This window comes from Triplophysa rosa, linkage group LG3, assembly GCF_024868665.1.
Source record: "Triplophysa rosa linkage group LG3, Trosa_1v2, whole genome shotgun sequence".
Taxonomy (NCBI): domain Eukaryota; kingdom Metazoa; phylum Chordata; class Actinopteri; order Cypriniformes; family Nemacheilidae; genus Triplophysa; species Triplophysa rosa.
In genome coordinates this window covers 10206674-10224482 of record NC_079892.1, presented here as the reverse complement: position 1 = coordinate 10224482, position 17809 = coordinate 10206674, and the positions used below count along the sequence as shown (strand labels likewise).

At 37.8% G+C, this 17809-nt stretch overlaps 1 protein-coding gene across 1 annotated transcript; it reads left to right on the top strand.

Annotated features, from left to right (window-relative positions):
* The first annotated feature begins 391 nt into the window (after positions 1 to 391).
* Positions 392 to 17661, top strand: tbc1d2b (TBC1 domain family, member 2B). Its single transcript, XM_057329141.1, has 13 exons — positions 392 to 780; positions 3040 to 3184; positions 4595 to 4760; positions 5478 to 5638; positions 6448 to 6674; positions 8275 to 8661; positions 10529 to 10639; positions 10848 to 11044; positions 13391 to 13885; positions 14417 to 14534; positions 14927 to 15112; positions 15202 to 15323; positions 15447 to 17661. The coding sequence occupies exons 1-13, from the start codon at positions 397 to 399 to the stop codon at positions 15640 to 15642; spliced, it is 2895 nt and encodes a 964-aa protein (XP_057185124.1). The 5' UTR covers positions 392 to 396; the 3' UTR covers positions 15643 to 17661.
* Positions 17662 to 17809: the final 148 nt, after the last annotated feature.

The window sequence follows — 17809 nt, the reverse complement described above, 5'->3', positions numbered from 1 at the left end:
TTAGTGTGTCATAAAAAACATATAATATAGGGGTGCATTCAGGTAAAATGGGACATTTTTGACAGTCATCTTAATGTCAAAATGTGTCCCAATTAACCCCATGTAATATTTGAATGTGGTATTTTTATTATGTTATGATTTTGTTTTAAATACTCTGTTATTCCTTTATTTTTCATCTTTATTATTATTTGTTTGTTTAATTAGGCTACTTCATGCCTTACATCATGCTACTATGCATGTTTTTACGCAGCAAATAAACAACAAACATCTGAATGACAAAATCTTGCTGCTGGAGAGGATATTTAATGTTAAACTTAGTGTTTACACAATTCACTACATTTCCCTTCATGCCATTCGCCGCGGCACGAGGAATGGAAGTCATGTGACGTCACGCGGATGGAAACTTTGTATCCGCCGATAGAGAAGAAAGTGCGGAGAACGATGCATGAAGAGGATGACAGCGCTGCCAACTCCAGCAGGAATTCTCGGATCCTGGCGACCAGGTCTCTGGACTTGGCTGACTGCGATGGCACGAAGGAGCAGGCAGCCAAATTATGCGGATACTTAAACAAACTGACTGGGAAGGGGCCGCTTAGAGGGTTCAAGACGCGCTGGTTTGTGTACGACCCTAGACAGTGTTACCTGTATTATTTCAAGACTCCTCAAGACGCCCTCCCGCTGGGGCACATTGAGATAGCAGATGCGTGTTTTACATATGATGTGGAGGCAGAAGAAGGGCTTTTTGAGATCCGCACCGAGGGGAAGGAGTTTCTGCTTAAGGTAAATATACTGCTTAAGGTAAATATACACCCCATTGATCTAATATCTCTACCAGCCTATCTGTCTTTGACAACAAGAATGAAACTCATAATCCAGTTCTCCATATTACTGTACTTGTACTCATTATTTCTTAAAGCAAGTTCCTATTGCAACAAGCTAAACGTCCTTCTATTCTAAAAGCATATGTGCATTCATTACTTCTATTTATTATTTAAGACGTATTTAATTTTTAGGTACGTAAACTACATGCTATTTAAAGTTAAAATGCTGTACAAACCACAACATTGAACATGCATTCTTTCCTAATGGGCATATGGAGGCCAATGTGAAGGACTGCATTTTAAATACAGCACACTGGATGTTTAACACTGACTCTGTTAACTGGGTACATCAGGATACAATACAATAACTAACTAACATGCTGGAATCATCATTGTTCTGAACCTCTTGTCTCATGACTGGAGAATGTAGGACGCTAACACAAGATTCTTGTTGTAACTGAGCGCTTTTCTACATCTGCAGATTGTGAATTAGGTTGTTCTGTGCACCGGGCTTGAAAACCAGTTTTTCTTATTTGATTCTGTTTAGTAATGCAAATGGTCTCTCAAATTCATTTTCAATGCTTTTGGAAAGTGTAATACACATTGTTTTAGAGCCTGTAATGCTTAGTTCTAGGGGCCGTGTAACAATTCCTGACCTTCATGACAATGTGAGTTAGCTTTTGTAATCAAACTGTTGGTGTTTGTTGCTACTTCATGAGTTTGGTCGAAGGGAATGTCATCGAAACATCTTCACGGAGAAAGAATTGGCACAGTTCGCAACATTTGTGTTCCTACTTAAAGTTAAGAGCAGTACTCCTGACCCAATGCATTATGGGTTCTGTCCAAGGCGGCAGCTTGTCACACCTTATGTCAGGTAGTGAACGAAAGTCCAAACAATGTGTAATACAAATATTTTTTTAATGCTGTACAGAGGCTCCAAAAATAATTTTGACTATTAAGTCATGCTTGAATTTGCGTTACATAACAAAACGTCATATGGTGGTATTTATTTCGAAGAAATATTATACACATTTTTTTTAAATATTGCACAGCATTAATACAAAAAGTGTTGGGTTTCAAATGTTAAAATAGAGGGATTGTTCAAAATAAGTTTGTCATGGTATCCACAAAAAAATTGACTAATAGAGCAAATTGGTAAAGAGTATTGCAAAATAGGATAAAAAAGATGCAGTTTGGTTTGATATTACTGCAAATATTTGGTTTGCACATTTAGGGCTGCACGATAATTTATCGCGATACCACTAAATCCTATTGAAATCAAGCTGGCTGCGATATGCAATGTGTCGATTTTTTTTAATGCGTAGCTTGTCCGTGAAGCACGTCTCTGGGATCAGTAGGAAATGCTTATAATGTGCATTTGAAAAAGCAACACCCGTCAAACATGCTCATTATAAATATACTTTATTATCATCAGTGTTGGGTAAGTTAGTGATAAAAAGATGTCCATAGGCATTTCCTAGATTCTAGAACGTCTTATGGTCTTCTTCTGCAGTGCGTATTTGGAGTTTCCGCAAGAGAGCGCCCTCTGGCTTTCGGATGCAGCAGCATTTTCCCGTACTTCACTCAAAAGCTGTGCATAAATCACGTGATATTTATCGTCGGTTTATCGCGACAGCCCTAATTTTTATTGTCCAGATACCTTTTGAGGTTAGTTGACAGTATATCACTTGTGTCATTGTTTCATAAAGATGTCACATATTATTTAAATTACAGATATAAAATTACAAATTATGTAAAGCCATTTAAGAATAATGGCACTACATTTTCGAGTGCCCTGGTGATATGAATTTTTTGATAAATTAAGAAATCCTGCATCCAAAGAGCACCGATTTATGGATTTTATACACCGGTAACATTTTTTGTGTTTTTTGACATACAGTGCTTTATCATTTATTGATTTAATTTGTACGCTTGGTGGGAATTACTTTGTTAGCTGGTGTGATGTCAATACCTCCCATCCACATAACAACAATTAGTTTGTGTTTACAGCTCTTATGTTTTCGATTGAATTTTACAATGGCAGAGACACCCAAATCATTGAATCGTAAACTGGAACTGAGACCGAAACAAGCATGATGATCCTCAAAGGGGACAGTCACATTCACACCTGACCCTCTTCCTCTCAACACAGCTGGTGTATCGTAACGCAAAAATAGAGGTTTGATTCACACTGTGTTTTCTCTCTTCGTGTACGCAGGCACCCAGCAAGCAGATGATGCATTACTGGCTGCAACAGTTGCAACAGAAGAGATGGGAGTTCTGTAACATGCCCGGTCACAGAGACAGCTGGTGCTCTCCCGCCCCCTGTTATCCACACACGGGTCTCGTGGCCAAAGATGCAGGTGAGACGTGCAGTAGCACGAAACCAGCAGACTGTGACAAAACACGCGCAACTCACAGTAAAGAAAGATAACGTGAGAGATGAAAGTCCTCCATTCATGTGAGGAAATGTTGATGCTAGCTGTTGGCCACAACCGACTCTGCTTAGCCTAAACAAACTGTTAACCTGTAGTGTATGTATGGCTTTTAGTCATGTGAGGTGGGTCAAAGGTCCAGAAGGCACATGGTTCCTCTAAACATGTGATGCTGTTTCACAGTTTCACCACCTTTCAGATAGGCTCAGATAGGCAAGGGTTCAACTTATAAGAAGCTATAATATAAGAGTTTAGATTGTTTTTCAGTTTGTGTTATTTCGTAGTTTTGATTCAGTTTGTAGAATTCAGAACAGAAACGCACTAGTTGATGTGAAAATGTTTTCTTAATTTCTTGATTTTGTTTTTATGAGGGATTGTAATTGTTTTTAGACTCGTAGACATTTCATTGGTTTCTGTCGTATGAGAACGGCTGCGAGTATTATTTTAGCAGGCAAAAAGACAGAAGCAAAACAAAGAAAGTCTGCTTCCTCCTTACTGTCTCTTTGGCTTTTTCAATTTGCATAAACAAATGCCCTTCTGCATGGCAGTGCATTAGTCATTCAATTAAAGCGACCGGCAGTGTTGTTACTGACCTTTGTAACGTTAGTTGTTTGCATATGCAATGTGATTTCATATGAATGCAACATTCACAGAGCTTCAAATGAGGATCATGAAACACATGGCAAAGTGGAGCTTTGAACTGTACATATGTATTATTAGCTTAGCTTTTGCCACAACCTTTTTAAGAGACAGTGATTTTATTTTTAAGAGACCTCATCTGAGCACAGTATGTATTGGTTTATATGGTTTACTGAGTGTGTTTAGATACACTTCTGAGTATATCTGATTTTACTGCTATTGATTCACATCTATGAATTTAGCAGATGGCATTAAAGCTTTACATTTATGTGTATGTCCATTCCTTGTGTATAAGTGTTAATTAACCATGCTGTGGCAGATTAATATTTTTGGATCCAACTATGCTAAAATAACAGGGTTGACAGTTTAGTTTATGACATTATTAGCTTTGTAACGAAGATAAATTATAAGGCGATAATTAGGGCATTAAATACTTCTGCTTCTACAAAAAGCTAGTAAAACCACTGTAACAGGGTTGACATTTTACATAAACTATTGCAACAAAAAAAAGGACTGTTCTTGTCCTGAACAGATAATGATGAAGATGATTGTAAAATATTTGAAAGATAAATGTTATAAATGCACACAATTACTTTTACATTCTTTTAAAAGGAGGGAATTATAGTAACAGGGTTGATTTAAAAGGCACCTTTTAAAACCTACATACTCGCAGTTAAGATAATTTGCTCTGTGTTTTAGAAGCAACATTTTTTGAGAAGCCAAACGAGACTATGGAAAGTGTTCGGAGTGATTTTGCCTTGGAGTTGGACAGTGATGGACTGGTCGGGGTCCAGACTGCTCGTGGCCCTGTGGCTCCTCCCACAGCAGCTTTTAACTCTCTCAGACACTGGGGCTCTGAGCTCAGGTACTGTAGAACCCTGCTGAACTCACACTGGCCTTGCGATAGAGTTATGGTGTTAGTGGTGGGAATTTCCACATGTTTGGCTTTGAGTAGCCTCTATTAAGCAAAGACAGTGTAATAAAGTAGGCTACACCAATAAATGATCCTGTTTGTTTAATTCATTTTAGCTTAGTATTCATCATTTCAATAAGCAAGTTCTTCCACCAAACTGTGTGAAAGAAATGCTTAGAAATGTTTACATTTCTAAATCGTAGTATGGCAGATGTACATCTGTCTAAATGTCTGTATGTTGTCTGGGCCTTTTTCTGAAGCTGAGAACTATCCTCTTCAAACTCTCCAGAAGACTATGGACACATCTGTTTGGATGATGTAATTTGTTAGGCAGCCAAAGGGCTGAAATCTAGATTTTTAGCAAAGCTAAACAAACCCAACTCGCTGGAAATGCTACAGCAGCTCTAAGTTTAGTTTCAAGAGCCTGGGAATTTAATTCTTTAACCCTGATGTGAATAAAAGAAGACTAATAAATATCATACGGGGGGATCGACACCAGAACATGTTGACAGCAAGACTAATGTAACACACATGCTGAATATATGTTTTGATGAAGTCTCTGTATCAAGGTTTAAAAATGTCGAACCTTCTCAAAGTTGTTGCTGTATAACTACAGTATATTTTAATATTAAAGCAACGTTTTTCTCCACGTCTCTTACCCTATTTCAGAAATAGCATGTCTCACCTTCGAGCCGGCCGGGGAGGAGAGAACAGACGCAGTGTTTTTTACACAGCCAGCAGTGAGGAGTGGGAGTTGGTGGATTCTCCGGAGCACAAACCTCCACCTGACAACAGCCAGCGCAGGGGAAGTCCTTCACATAATCACAGATGTAAGATTATTCATCTGCTTTAACTTCCTGCTTCTTTATTTCTTTGACAGACTTGTGGGAAGTTTTGATGGTTTGTTCTGAAGCTGAAAGTTTGTGATGCTGTAGCTCTAAAGGCGGAGTTTTACTTCTGCGTCGGACCTACGCCGTAGCCTACGCAGAGACGCGTACTCTACGCCCTAGCCTGACGCGCACCTCACCAGAAATGTAACAGCGCATCAATGCGACGCAGACCGCAAGCGCTGTGATTGGTCTGCTTGAACCCCCTCCCTTCAGGTCAAAAGACTCTGTGATAGCGTCGGGTTTACTCATACGCATTTCCGAACGAATGATATAAATAAATTACGTGTTCTTCTGTATGTAACAACTCAAGCTGCAAGAGTGACTTTTTTTCTTGCCGCTATCGCTGCTAAATGCTTCACACAGCGTACACAACGAACCGCTTCTTCTTCGGCTCTTGTCTTGGTTACACAAGCAACACGCCTGTGGACACTGTTTTTTCCACCAATGAAATTTCACTATGGGCGGGGTTACCCGTGACAATGTGACAGAAATCGACATGTTTGGCACCGGTTTGGACAAAATAGTTCAATGTCAAAACATTTTTAATCATTTGTTGCGTTGTTGCGTAATGCCATTCTGTCAGTAGTCAAATATTTTAGATTTTTACGTAAATTATTTATCAGTTTATGTCCACAGAGAATGTATTTTTATTTATTAGCTTTATTTCATATTAAGACTTTGTGCATGGGAAAATATTGCTACATACATACACATAGAATTGCTTTAAACTCCCATCTGTATCTGTCCAGACTCCATTGGCTCAACATTCACGTTTGATTTCCGCAACCCCTCGCGAATGAAGCGGCCCTTTCACGTGGGCTCCGGGAAAGCCAGCCGCAGCTCGGAGAGCTCACCGGTTGAATGCAACGGAACCAAGACATCCGAACTTCAGCTCCGCATTCAGAGCCAACAGGAGGAGATCATCCGCTTGCAGGAGCAAGAGACCTGCCTCCAGGAGGAGCTCGCCAGTCAGAAGGTAAGATATATTTACTGAAGAATCAGATCAATAATGCTCAGATGTAGAGCGTTGCTTTTGCATCGCATTGGTCATGGGTTCGATTCACACGGGAACACACGTACCGATTAAATAAATAGCTTGAATGCACTTTAGCATAAAAGCATCTGCCAAAAGCAAAAATATAAATAAAAACAGGGCCTGCTTTTTACTGAAAAGCTACTTAAAGGGATAGTTCACCCCAAAATGAAAATCATCATTTATTCACCCTCATGTCATTACAAGCTAATGACTCTTCTGCGGAACACAAAAAATATATATTTTGAGGAACATTGGGAACCAAACATCAATGCTGCACATTGACTTTCATTGTATGAACACAAGAACCTCTCAAAATATCTTCTTTTGTGTTCCACAGAAGAAAGAAAGTTTTAACGACATGAGGATAAATAAATGATGACAGAATATTTATTTTTGGCTATAGTATTTTCTGATGCTGTAACATTTGTCAGCAGGGGCGCACCGCTGCCCATAACAGTGGTTTGTCAGAGGTATTTGTCATCAGTTCCTCTTTTTTTGGTTCTAATAAATGTTCCGCATTTGTAAGTCGCTATATGTAAATTGGACTTCCCCTTCTGTGTTCTTCTGCATGTATGATGTCAAAATAACAGTAAGCTTTGATGCAATATATCCCTGTAACTTTAGATACAATTGTGAATGGTGCTCTGTGTGCTTTTCTGTAAAGGTTTCATCAGATCTAAAGCAAGGCGTCTGAGAACCACAAAACGGGTATTGTTTTTGTGCTGTTTGTGTGCAGATGAGAAGAGTTTCCCTTTAGCTCTGAGCTGTCCTTAACAACTTGAATAATTTGGCCTATAACAATGAACAATAGAGTTTGTATTCTGACCGCAAACCACTTTATTGATTTATTAACACATGTACTCATAAGGATTTGCACAATTCCAAGCACTAAATTGCCTATTTTATGACAGTAACAGTACATAACAGTACACAATGCTGTTATATCTCATTAAGATGAAGAACGTGTGCTTGTTAAAATACATATATGCATATACACATAATATACTAGTTAATAAGAACTAACCCAACTAGACTTGGTATTACACTTTAAAGGGGTCAAATGACAAGGCTAAAATGAATATTATGGTTTGTTTTAGATGTAATGCAATGTGTATACACGATTTAAGGTTAAAAAAACGCTGTTTTTTCCACATACCGTGCATGTTTGAATCTCCTCTTTGCCCCGCCTCTCTGAAACGCAGGGATTAATTTAAATTGCAATCTAATACATGCATGGGCAACTTATAACACACCAAAGACACAGAAAAACACGTATTCGTGCCATATGACCCCTTTAAAAATGAAAGAAAGGCAGAATTATGCCCCATGCACCAATTGAAGATCTGAATTTCTGCATCATGTACTAATGTATTACAGCAACCTTTGACCCTGTGAATAGACTTTAAAGATTGATTGATCAATGAAACAAAGAAACCTGGGTTTGTTTGGCCCCTTCAGCTGATGTGTGTTTGAGTAGCGTGAGCGATTGATGGGTCACTGTAAAGGTTTGTGTTTCATATACCATTGTGCCCTCCTTCAGGAGCTGGTTCGTCTCCTCCAGCAAACGTTACGGAGCTCTCAATGCGACTGGCGTTCAGCAGGCCAGTCAGGGAGCATGGGGCCAGACAACAATAACCAGAGCGAGGAGGCTAAAGCCCTGGGAGAGCGAGAAGGACAGATCAAGGATCTCTGCGGTCATATGGAGAGGCTGGCTTTGGAGAAGGAGAGTCTCCAGAAGGAGCTGAAAGGGTTGAAGATTAAAGTGGGGGAGATAAACGAGCGGCTCGGCATGCTCATGGAGACCATTCAGGCAAAGGACGAAGTCATCATGAAACTTTCACAGCAGAGCGACGAAGGTGGAAACCCGTCTGGTGAATGCAGCTCGCCTGGTGCCAGCAGAGAGAAACAAGAGCTGGACATCCTGAAGGTAGTACAAGAACCGGTTTTATCCTACACAAAACTGCACTTCAATAGCTGTTTCTGAATGACATGTTTTTTAATATTTTGAATATGTGAACGGGGCGCTTAGGGTGAAATATTGGTTTTAAGTAAAAGTTTTGGTAACACTTTAAGCTTGTATTTGACAACATTAGTAAATTCAGATGTTGCCAAAGTTTTGTGCAAGAATTCCTAGAAATCAGGTTTTTGTTGCTGTAGTTCGGTTGCTAAAATATTGCATTAGCAGCACAAAGTTCATAGGTTTGATTTTCATAGAACCCACGGTAACACTTTACAATAAAGTGCTATTTGTTAACAATTAGTTAATGCATTAGCTAACATGAACTAATAATGGACAATACTTCTACAGCATTTATTAATATTAATTCATGTTAATTTAAGCATTTACTAATACATTATTAAAATCAAACGTTGTCACTGTTAACATTAGTTAATGCACCATAAATTAAGATGAATAACTGTATTGACATGAACTAGGATTAATAAATGCTGAAAAACGAAATTGTTCATTGTTAGCTAATGCATTTACTACTGTTAACTAAAAGCACCTTATTGTAAAGTGTTACCGAACACATACAAAATGTATAACTCGAATGTACTGTAAATCACTGAGAATATGAGTAAATTCTATATGCAGGTTAGGTTTACACTGAAAAAAAATATGAAATTCTAAGCACGCTAAAAGATCAGTTTTAGTCTCGTATTAACAAAAAAACAACAACGAACGTTTCCACAATTCACATCCAGCATTTTATGAGAGACGCAAAATAAAACAAGATCAAGCGAGGAAAATAAAAAGAAAGCTAGTAGAGATTGCTGCTACAATCAAATAAACAGATGCACATAGTAGGAGAGTAGCCTACTACGCGTTAAAATCAGAGAGGCTGTCAACAAGCTTCTTGTTGAGATCACAGTTATTTGACCGCTTTAAACACAACAAATGTCCTTTAAATGCTAATGATGCATAAGATTTATGTGAACATGATGTGCTGAAATGTTGATTATGCGTAAGAAGATATCAATGAGAACAAATGAATTCACTTAATTGAGCAGATGAGTGGACTGTGCGGTCAGCATATAAAAAGTATCTGCATTTCTTGCTTTGGTCTTCGTCAGAACCGACTTGCACCACATGCTGGTGAAGCGGTCAGGCAGCAGGTAGAGATCATGCATAGGAGGAATCGGCGCTCTATTGCTTCTCCTGGGAATCCAGGATGTGAAACTCGAATTTGAACCACTGAATTTGTGGAAGCAAATTTTTAAACTGAAATAATATGGACTGGAAATTGTCTGTCGAATATTAAAGGCTGCATTTTAAAACAAGTTGACATTTTTTAATGAAATTTAAAGGTGAATTTTGATTATTGAATTTTTAAACGCTGAAAATGTGTGTGAAATGTTTCAGTTTGAAATATTCACAGCTTAATTGTACAACCATATTGAATTGCAGACTCTAAAAATGCAAGCACTGGTAATGCAACTGATTTATTTTTGATTATAAATGAAATTTAAAGGTGAATTTTGATTATTGAATTTTTAAATGCTGAAAATGTGTGTGAAATGTTTCAGTTTGAAATTTTCACAGCTTAATTATACAACCATATTGAATTGCAGACTCTAAAAATGCAAGCACTGGTAATGCAACTGATTTATTTTTGATTAGTGGTAATTCAACATGCTTTTTTGCTAATGGCAGTGATATACTTCCATAGTAAGAAAAATAAACTTGAATTTAAGACGGCAGATATTGTGTCTAAAAATAATATATAGAGGTTCAGCTTGATTTGTTTACATGCTTTGTGGTGCCTCAACTTTGGATATTAACATTGTTCCAGGACAGTCTCCAAGGCTACAAATCCCAGAATAACTTCCTGAACAAAGAAATCCTGGAGTTGACAGTCTTGCGACGAAAAGCTGAAGCTAGAGAGAAGATTCTAGAAGTGAAGGTCTGTGTGTGTGTTTGTATACAACAGTCTTAAATTCTCCTGAAGGAAGTACAGCTGTGACAGCTGCTCATTGCATGCAATGCATCCTGGATGTTTTGTTTGCAGATTCTTTTTCATTATGTGCCATGTTAGCATTTCCTTTTCCCAGAATTCTTTTGTCCTGGTGATGTTTGCTGTGGTATCATTTTGTATATCTCTGCTCTTATAGTATACGAGTTTGGTGGCCAAGTTGTGTCAGGTGGAGAGTAAGTACCTGGTTCTACTGCAGGAAGTGAAGTCTCCTGTTTGCTCCGGGTCAGAACAGAGTCATAGTGGAGATGTCATCTCTCGCTTACTGGAAGAAGCACTGCAGGTGGAGAGTACAGATCAGCAGGAGCACACCATCCTCAAACCCAATGCCGTCAGGTATCACAGTCTCTTTTGAACATGTCAGGAGCTAAAAAACCCATGCTGGGAAAAGCGTTATGTAAAAATTAATTGTGTACATTGACATATGGTTTTGGTTCAAGAAAGGTTAACATATTATCGGACAGTATTATAAAATATGGACCTCAAGAAGGTTCATTACAAAGTTTTCAAGTATTTTCTCAAGAACAGCTTAATTTTTCTTGAGAATTAAAACACACAAATTTGTACATTATCCTTTTTGAAGCAACAAGCAACTCATGCTTATAAAGTTTCACTGTCACATGTAGGATTTTTTTTCTACCTCAACTGTGAGGGTATCCATATTTTAAAGGAATAGTTCACCAAAAAAAGAAAATTCTGTCATCATTTATAGGGATGCACCGAATGTTCGGCAACCGAAAGCGTCTTTACCGGTCGGTAACTTGTGTACTTCAGACTGGTGCGGGTGGTCTGACAGTAGCCCCGCCACTCGCGACATCCTTTGACATCATACAGTGGTCGTGTGCACACAGTTCCCTGTACTAAACAGCTTGTCAAAGTATGCTCTGTGCATCCCGGCCCTGAGTACACCTTCTGAGAGAACAGTCAACTTTTGTGGGCGGAGTTTGGTGGAGAAACGTGAACTGAAATGGTTGTCAGTCAGAATTGCTTGCATGTTATTTTTATCTTTAAGTCATTTTGCAGTGTAGCCTATAATAATCCAACAATTTTCGTTTATTCAAATTCATGTTTTTAGCTTATAATGTTGAATGACACTTTTTAATGAAGTGTTTTGTTATAGGGGTACAGAGTACAGCAGTCAGTTATAGGCCTAATATAAGCTATTCAAGAAGGGAGAGGGGGCTCTATTTTTTTATGTAGATTACTTGTTTTGTTCAATTTTATTTTAAGTTATATTGTATTATTTTGAAAAGCGAGACAAAATATAAAAAGCACATTTTGACCATTCAGTTTATGCAATAGTGTAAAAATTGGCTAAATAATAGAAGAAATGCGCAAAGCCGTGTTCGGTATTCGGTCTTCGGCCAAGTGTTTCATTTTTATTCGGCTTCGGCCAAGAATTTTCATTTCAGTGCATCCCTAATCATTTACTCACCCTCATAAAAAATATATGCGTACACACGAAACCACTGAAACCGACTCAAAACGATGTAGTATACACGCCAAATCAGTATGTGGAGCTGTAATTCTGCCACAGAGATGCACTAAAAAAAGAGAAGACGACTTTGAGCATGCGCATAAACTTTTTGCGCTGGGGTGAAGACATCATCGTTTCAGAAAATATACGGATCTGCTGCACACACGAAAACGCAAGGGTGGTGTAAAACAAAAAAAAAAGCAGTTTCAGGCTCCCGAACGCCGGATTTTTCTGGACGAAAGGCCGATACGATACAAAATCTTTACGTATAAAGCTAAGCGCGCTCTGTGTAGACGGCCTCTAAGTTTCTTTGTTATGCGTAATACAAAGGAAGATATTTTAAAGAATTGGGAAACTAACCAGTTCTGGAGCAACATTGACTACCATATTTGATATTTTTTCCTACTATAGTAGTGCCCCAGAACTGTTTGATTACAAACATTCTTCCAAATATCTCTTTGTTTGGCAGAACAACAAAATTATTTTGGGGTGAACTATCCCTTTAATCCATCCATAGTCCAGTTATTTTCTTTTAATTGTTTATTTTTTTGAGTATTTGATTTCTCAGTCTTGAGATAAGAACTTTCTTAAGACTTCTTTGGTAATACAAAATATTTGTATTCAAATATGTTCTAAGAAATGTCTAAGAATGTTTTGTGAATCTGGCCTCTAATCAGGACGAAATGTTTCTTGCCCACAAAACCAGCACTGTATTTCTTTAGAATTTCGTTTGAACAACCCTTTGTTTTGCCACCCTTTCAAAGATACAGTTTCAAAAACATGTTTAGTCATGTTAATAATTTGAAATACATCGTCTAGATCAACAAGGGAATTTCCTGGTTCTGCCTGCAGTAAAACCACCTGAACATCCATGCTCGTATTTTGTCACTAAAGTACTTTTTGTTATGTTATCAAATGATAATTCTATGAAACTGGAATGAATGTACTGTACTGTGGTAATTACTGTATGTGGTACTTCAGCGTACTTTCAAAAATATCATCATAGGTACATGTCTAAAAAAGCATGATAGAATTCATGTATTAACTGTTTCTTATAAGTGCATTTGTTTCATTACATACATAAACAATTTTAGTCTCTCAAAACCATGAAACATTTAATGACTTGAGACTTTTTTTCTATGATGTATGAAAATTAAACGAAAACCATGCAATCAATAATAACGTTTTGTCGTTTTATCAATTAGTGAGTACGACATTTATGGCTTCAAGACGGTCCCAGAAGAGGAAGATGACGAAGAAAAACTTGAAGCTAAAAAGAGAGCACTGGACCTAAGGTCCTTTTCCCTAACAGACCAGGAGACATCGGTTCGAGTGAAGTGGGACAACTACCTGGCCATCACCATGAACAGAGAGATGGTTCGATCTCCAGACCTGAAGGCGCTGATGCGAAGCGGCGTGCCTCATATCCACCGATCCAAGGTGTGGACCTGGTGCGTAAACTTCCACGTAAAGAAGATGCGTGACAGCCAGCCGAAGGATTATTATCAGAACCTTCTGAGCATGGCGAATGATAAACCCAACCCGGCCTGCAAGCAGATCGAACTGGACCTCTTGCGTACACTTCCTAATAATAAGCATTACGCCTCCCCTGACTTGGAGGGAATCCAGAAACTCAGAAACGTCCTGCTGGCTTTTTCCTGGAGGAATCCAGACATTGGATACTGCCAAGGCCTCAACAGGTAGTAGATCCAAACTATTTCAAGTTCATACGCTTACTGCACCTTTAAAGGGATAGTTCGGCCAAAAACAAAAAATCTGTCATCATTTACTCACCCTCAGATTGTTCCGAACCTGTCTAAATTTCCTCATTCCGCTAAACACAAAGAAAGATATTTGGAAGAATTTTATTAACCAAACAGATCTCATCCCTCATAGACTCCCATAGTGTTTATTTTCCCTACTATTGCAGTACATGGGGGATGAGATCTGTTTGCTTACTGACATTTTTCCAAATATCTTCCTTCCTGTGTTTAGCAGAACAAACACATTTATACAGGATTGGAAGAACCTGAGGGTGAGTAAATGATGACAGAATTTTCATTTTTGGGTGAACTATCCCTTTTAGTGACACAACAGTTTACTGGGTTCACCTCTTAATCTCATTTTTAAAGAAATGTTACTTCTGATATTTTTTCAACAAAAAAAGAAACATAATCAGCATGTTAAAGTGTCCAGATCTGATTTGTTTGGGTTCTTATTCATTAATTCAGACTGGCAGCCATTACACTTCTGTACTTGGATCAAGAAGACGCTTTCTGGTGTCTCGTTGCCATTGTGGAGGTTTTCATGCCACGCGACTATTACACCAAAACACTGCTGGGCTCACAGGTACTGTCGCAAGCTTGACTTCTTCCTCACAGTCCAAAATCCCCCCCAAAAACACTGCCACGGTTTTAAAATTGGAACCGAGCATATGTCATTGTCTGCAGGGTATGACTCACAAGCATCAAGCTAACAGCACGTTTTTCTATTCTGTCATCTTTCACACATGTTTCCTGTTGTCAGGACATGGTTATGTGTTTGTCAGACAAAGTTGCCACATTTTGGCCTTATATAACCTCAGATCGTGGTTAACAACCAATAAAGTGCTTTTTAATTGAGACCATATTATTGGCATGCTGCTAGTTCTGCCTTATTCGTTGCTATCATGTGGTTGTAGTCAACAGCAAATAAGGTCTTCGATGAAAGAAAACATCTTGTGTTGATGTTTTTGGGTGCAGGTAGATCAGCGTGTGTTTAAGGACCTAATGAATGAGAAGTTACCCAGACTTCATGCTCATTTTGAGCATTATAAAGTGGATTTCTCTCTCATCACCTTTAACTGGTTCCTGGTGGTGTTTGTGGACAGCGTGGTCAGTGATATTCTTTTTAAGATCTGGGATGCTTTTCTTTATGAAGGACCCAAGGTATGGAAAAAAAAACTCTACTAAAAATGTTGACATTTATCCATGTATGATAACTTGTTTTGATGTTCCTGACCTCTTTATTTTGACAGATTATATTCAGATTTGCTCTTGCACTCTTCAAGTACAAAGAAGAGGAATTTTTAAAGCTCCAGGATCCAATGACCATTTTTAAGTACCTCCGCTACTTCACGCATTCCATTTTGGATGCAAGGTGCGAGCTTTTGATGGACTTTTGCAATGTTAAAGGAACAGTTCACCCAAAAATGAAAAATCTGTCATCATTTACTAACCCTCTTGTCTTTTCAAACCTGTATGATCTTTGTGTTCCTAACAGGAAGTTGATGAGCATCGCCTTTGTGGACATGAATCCCTTCCCACTGCGACAGATCCAGAATCGGCGTACATTCCACCTGGAGAAAGTTCGTCTGGAACTCACCGAGCTGGAAGCTATCCGCCAGACCTTCCTGCGGGAGAGAGACGCCACACTGGACGGCCGAACGCTCATCAGTGACGATGAGGAAGACAACTAAACCACAACCAATAAGGGACCTGCGCAACTGGTGAACCAATCAGAGAGTGCCTTATACTTTTCCATGTTCAGATTTGACAGGAAATCAACATCATATAATTGATGTATGACAGCTTTTCAAAATGTGACTTTCAGGGACAATAGAACAGTATTGCTGTTTATTCGTCAATATGTATCTTTTATATTGTTTTGAATTGCCTTACCAATATTCCATCCATTAGTACATATTGACCAAAAGCAGTATTATGGTAACTAAAGTAATTGCATTGAGCCAGTGAAGATTCTGCTGGTGTGGTTCGGAGAAGTTTCTAAATTTGTAGACTTTTACAGTATGCTGGATGAAATAGAAAGGTGAACAGTCCTGTACACCAACATTTCCTCTTTCAACAAGTCACTCTTTTAAAAAATTCCTACCATTGTTTGTTTACATACTTTTGCTCATTCTTATATCAACACTTCATATCGCCTTTTTAATAGAGTCATTTGATATAAATTCAACTGGTACACGTATGACAGATGCATGTTTACAAGGCCGGTCCTCTTCCTATACATTTGGTACTTTTATTAAAATCACTTTATTTGTCATTTTTACACACAAATTCTCAAATCAGGAAATAAGAAAGATTCTTTGAAAACTTCCTGTTGACATTGGATGTGATTAAAAATGACAATTGAACAGGTTTTGCAAGCATCGGTTTTTGTATTTTTCTGTATTTTCTGTATTTAGATTCTTCGAGAACAATGCTCATTTGCTGTTGTATTGTTTTCAAAATTGCGTTGCGGTATAATGCTTAGTTTTTATATTCTAACATTAAAATCTTTCATAATAGTTTATATATACACAACATATGCTGCTCAAAATGACCATAATGATTTGGAAAATATTTAGCCAGAGTGTGTGAAAGTCGTTTGTTTGAGGGTGTCAAGCATGTTGTTTTTATGTTCCATGTGTTACATTTTCTTAAGGGCCCAATTGATGAGGGATTGTTGATTTCAGTATCGGTCACACTTTTGTACTTTGTTCGTTTTTTTATGTTGTAATTTGCATGTTTTAAAGACATTTACTGTTGTTATACATGTGTATGCTTGGAAAGACTTTATTCTTCTTTACACGTCTTTTTACCTGTTGTAATCTATTCATACACACAGAGTAACGGTTTTTGTATTGGACTAAATGCACAATTTTTTCCTGCATTTTATAATTTTGACTTTTTCAAGTATATGTTTTGAGACTTACTTATAAGACTCTGAAAGATATACAAATGAATAATTAAACAGATTTTCTGTTCAATATCTGTGAGAGCTGGTCTCTTATCATTTTTTCTCATAGGTTACTTGCACACCTTTCAAAGATTGAATTATTGTAAGCCCAGCTAAACCCAACATGCATAAATAATATTTGACAAATTCGAGTTTCAACACATCTCCACCATTTATTGTATAAGCCATGTATTCCTTTTAGCTGTTAATGTTTGTCTTATAGCACAGATTGTTTTCAAAGTCTTATAGCACAGATTGTTTTCAATTTGTATGTTGCTGTTGTTCAATGCAATGCATTGCCCAGATCTATATCTAACACATTGCTGTGCACAAATTATTTTCAATTATTTGAATGTTTCTGAAACGTTTACTTTGCATGTATCGATACACAAATAATTGTTTATGCATGGAGTATGTCAAATATTGACACTTTGTATGCTTTGAAAAGTTATTTGTTAAACTGTCTCTACATGAACAATGCTTGAGTTACAAAGGATGCATAAAAACAAATCATGCTACAGAACAATGAGGCTATGTGGGGCTTATCGTCTCTTTATTCCTTTCTGTTTTGTAAAGCTTTTGTAATTAAAAGATAAAATCATCCATTTTTTAAGGTGTCCTTTTATGTTCCGAAATCCATTTTAACTGCAATGGACATCGGAGATAGATCTTGCGGGTTAACAAAATGTAACGCACGCACATGCCCTCCATGCGCAAGGGGGCGCCAAAACCACAGCTTGTCTTTCCTACAGTCCTAAAAAGCCTACTATACCCAAAGAAGCGCCATCTTCCTTGTTTGTATACATTTTTAATAAATTAATATGAATTTATTAATAATTATAGTTTCATAATTATGCACCGGCAATTTATTCTACAACCAAGAAAGCCATGTAAAAGTCATGTGAATA

Coding starts and splice junctions, on each gene's coding strand:
- tbc1d2b (XM_057329141.1), top strand. CDS start 397: ATGGAAACTTTGTATCCGCCGATAGAGAAGAAAGTGCGGAGAACGATG. Junction 3,185..4,594: donor TCTCGTGGCCAAAGATGCAG/GTGAGACGTGCA, acceptor TCTGTGTTTTAG/AAGCAACATTTTTTGAGAAG. Junction 5,639..6,447: donor TCCTTCACATAATCACAGAT/GTAAGATTATTC, acceptor GTATCTGTCCAG/ACTCCATTGGCTCAACATTC.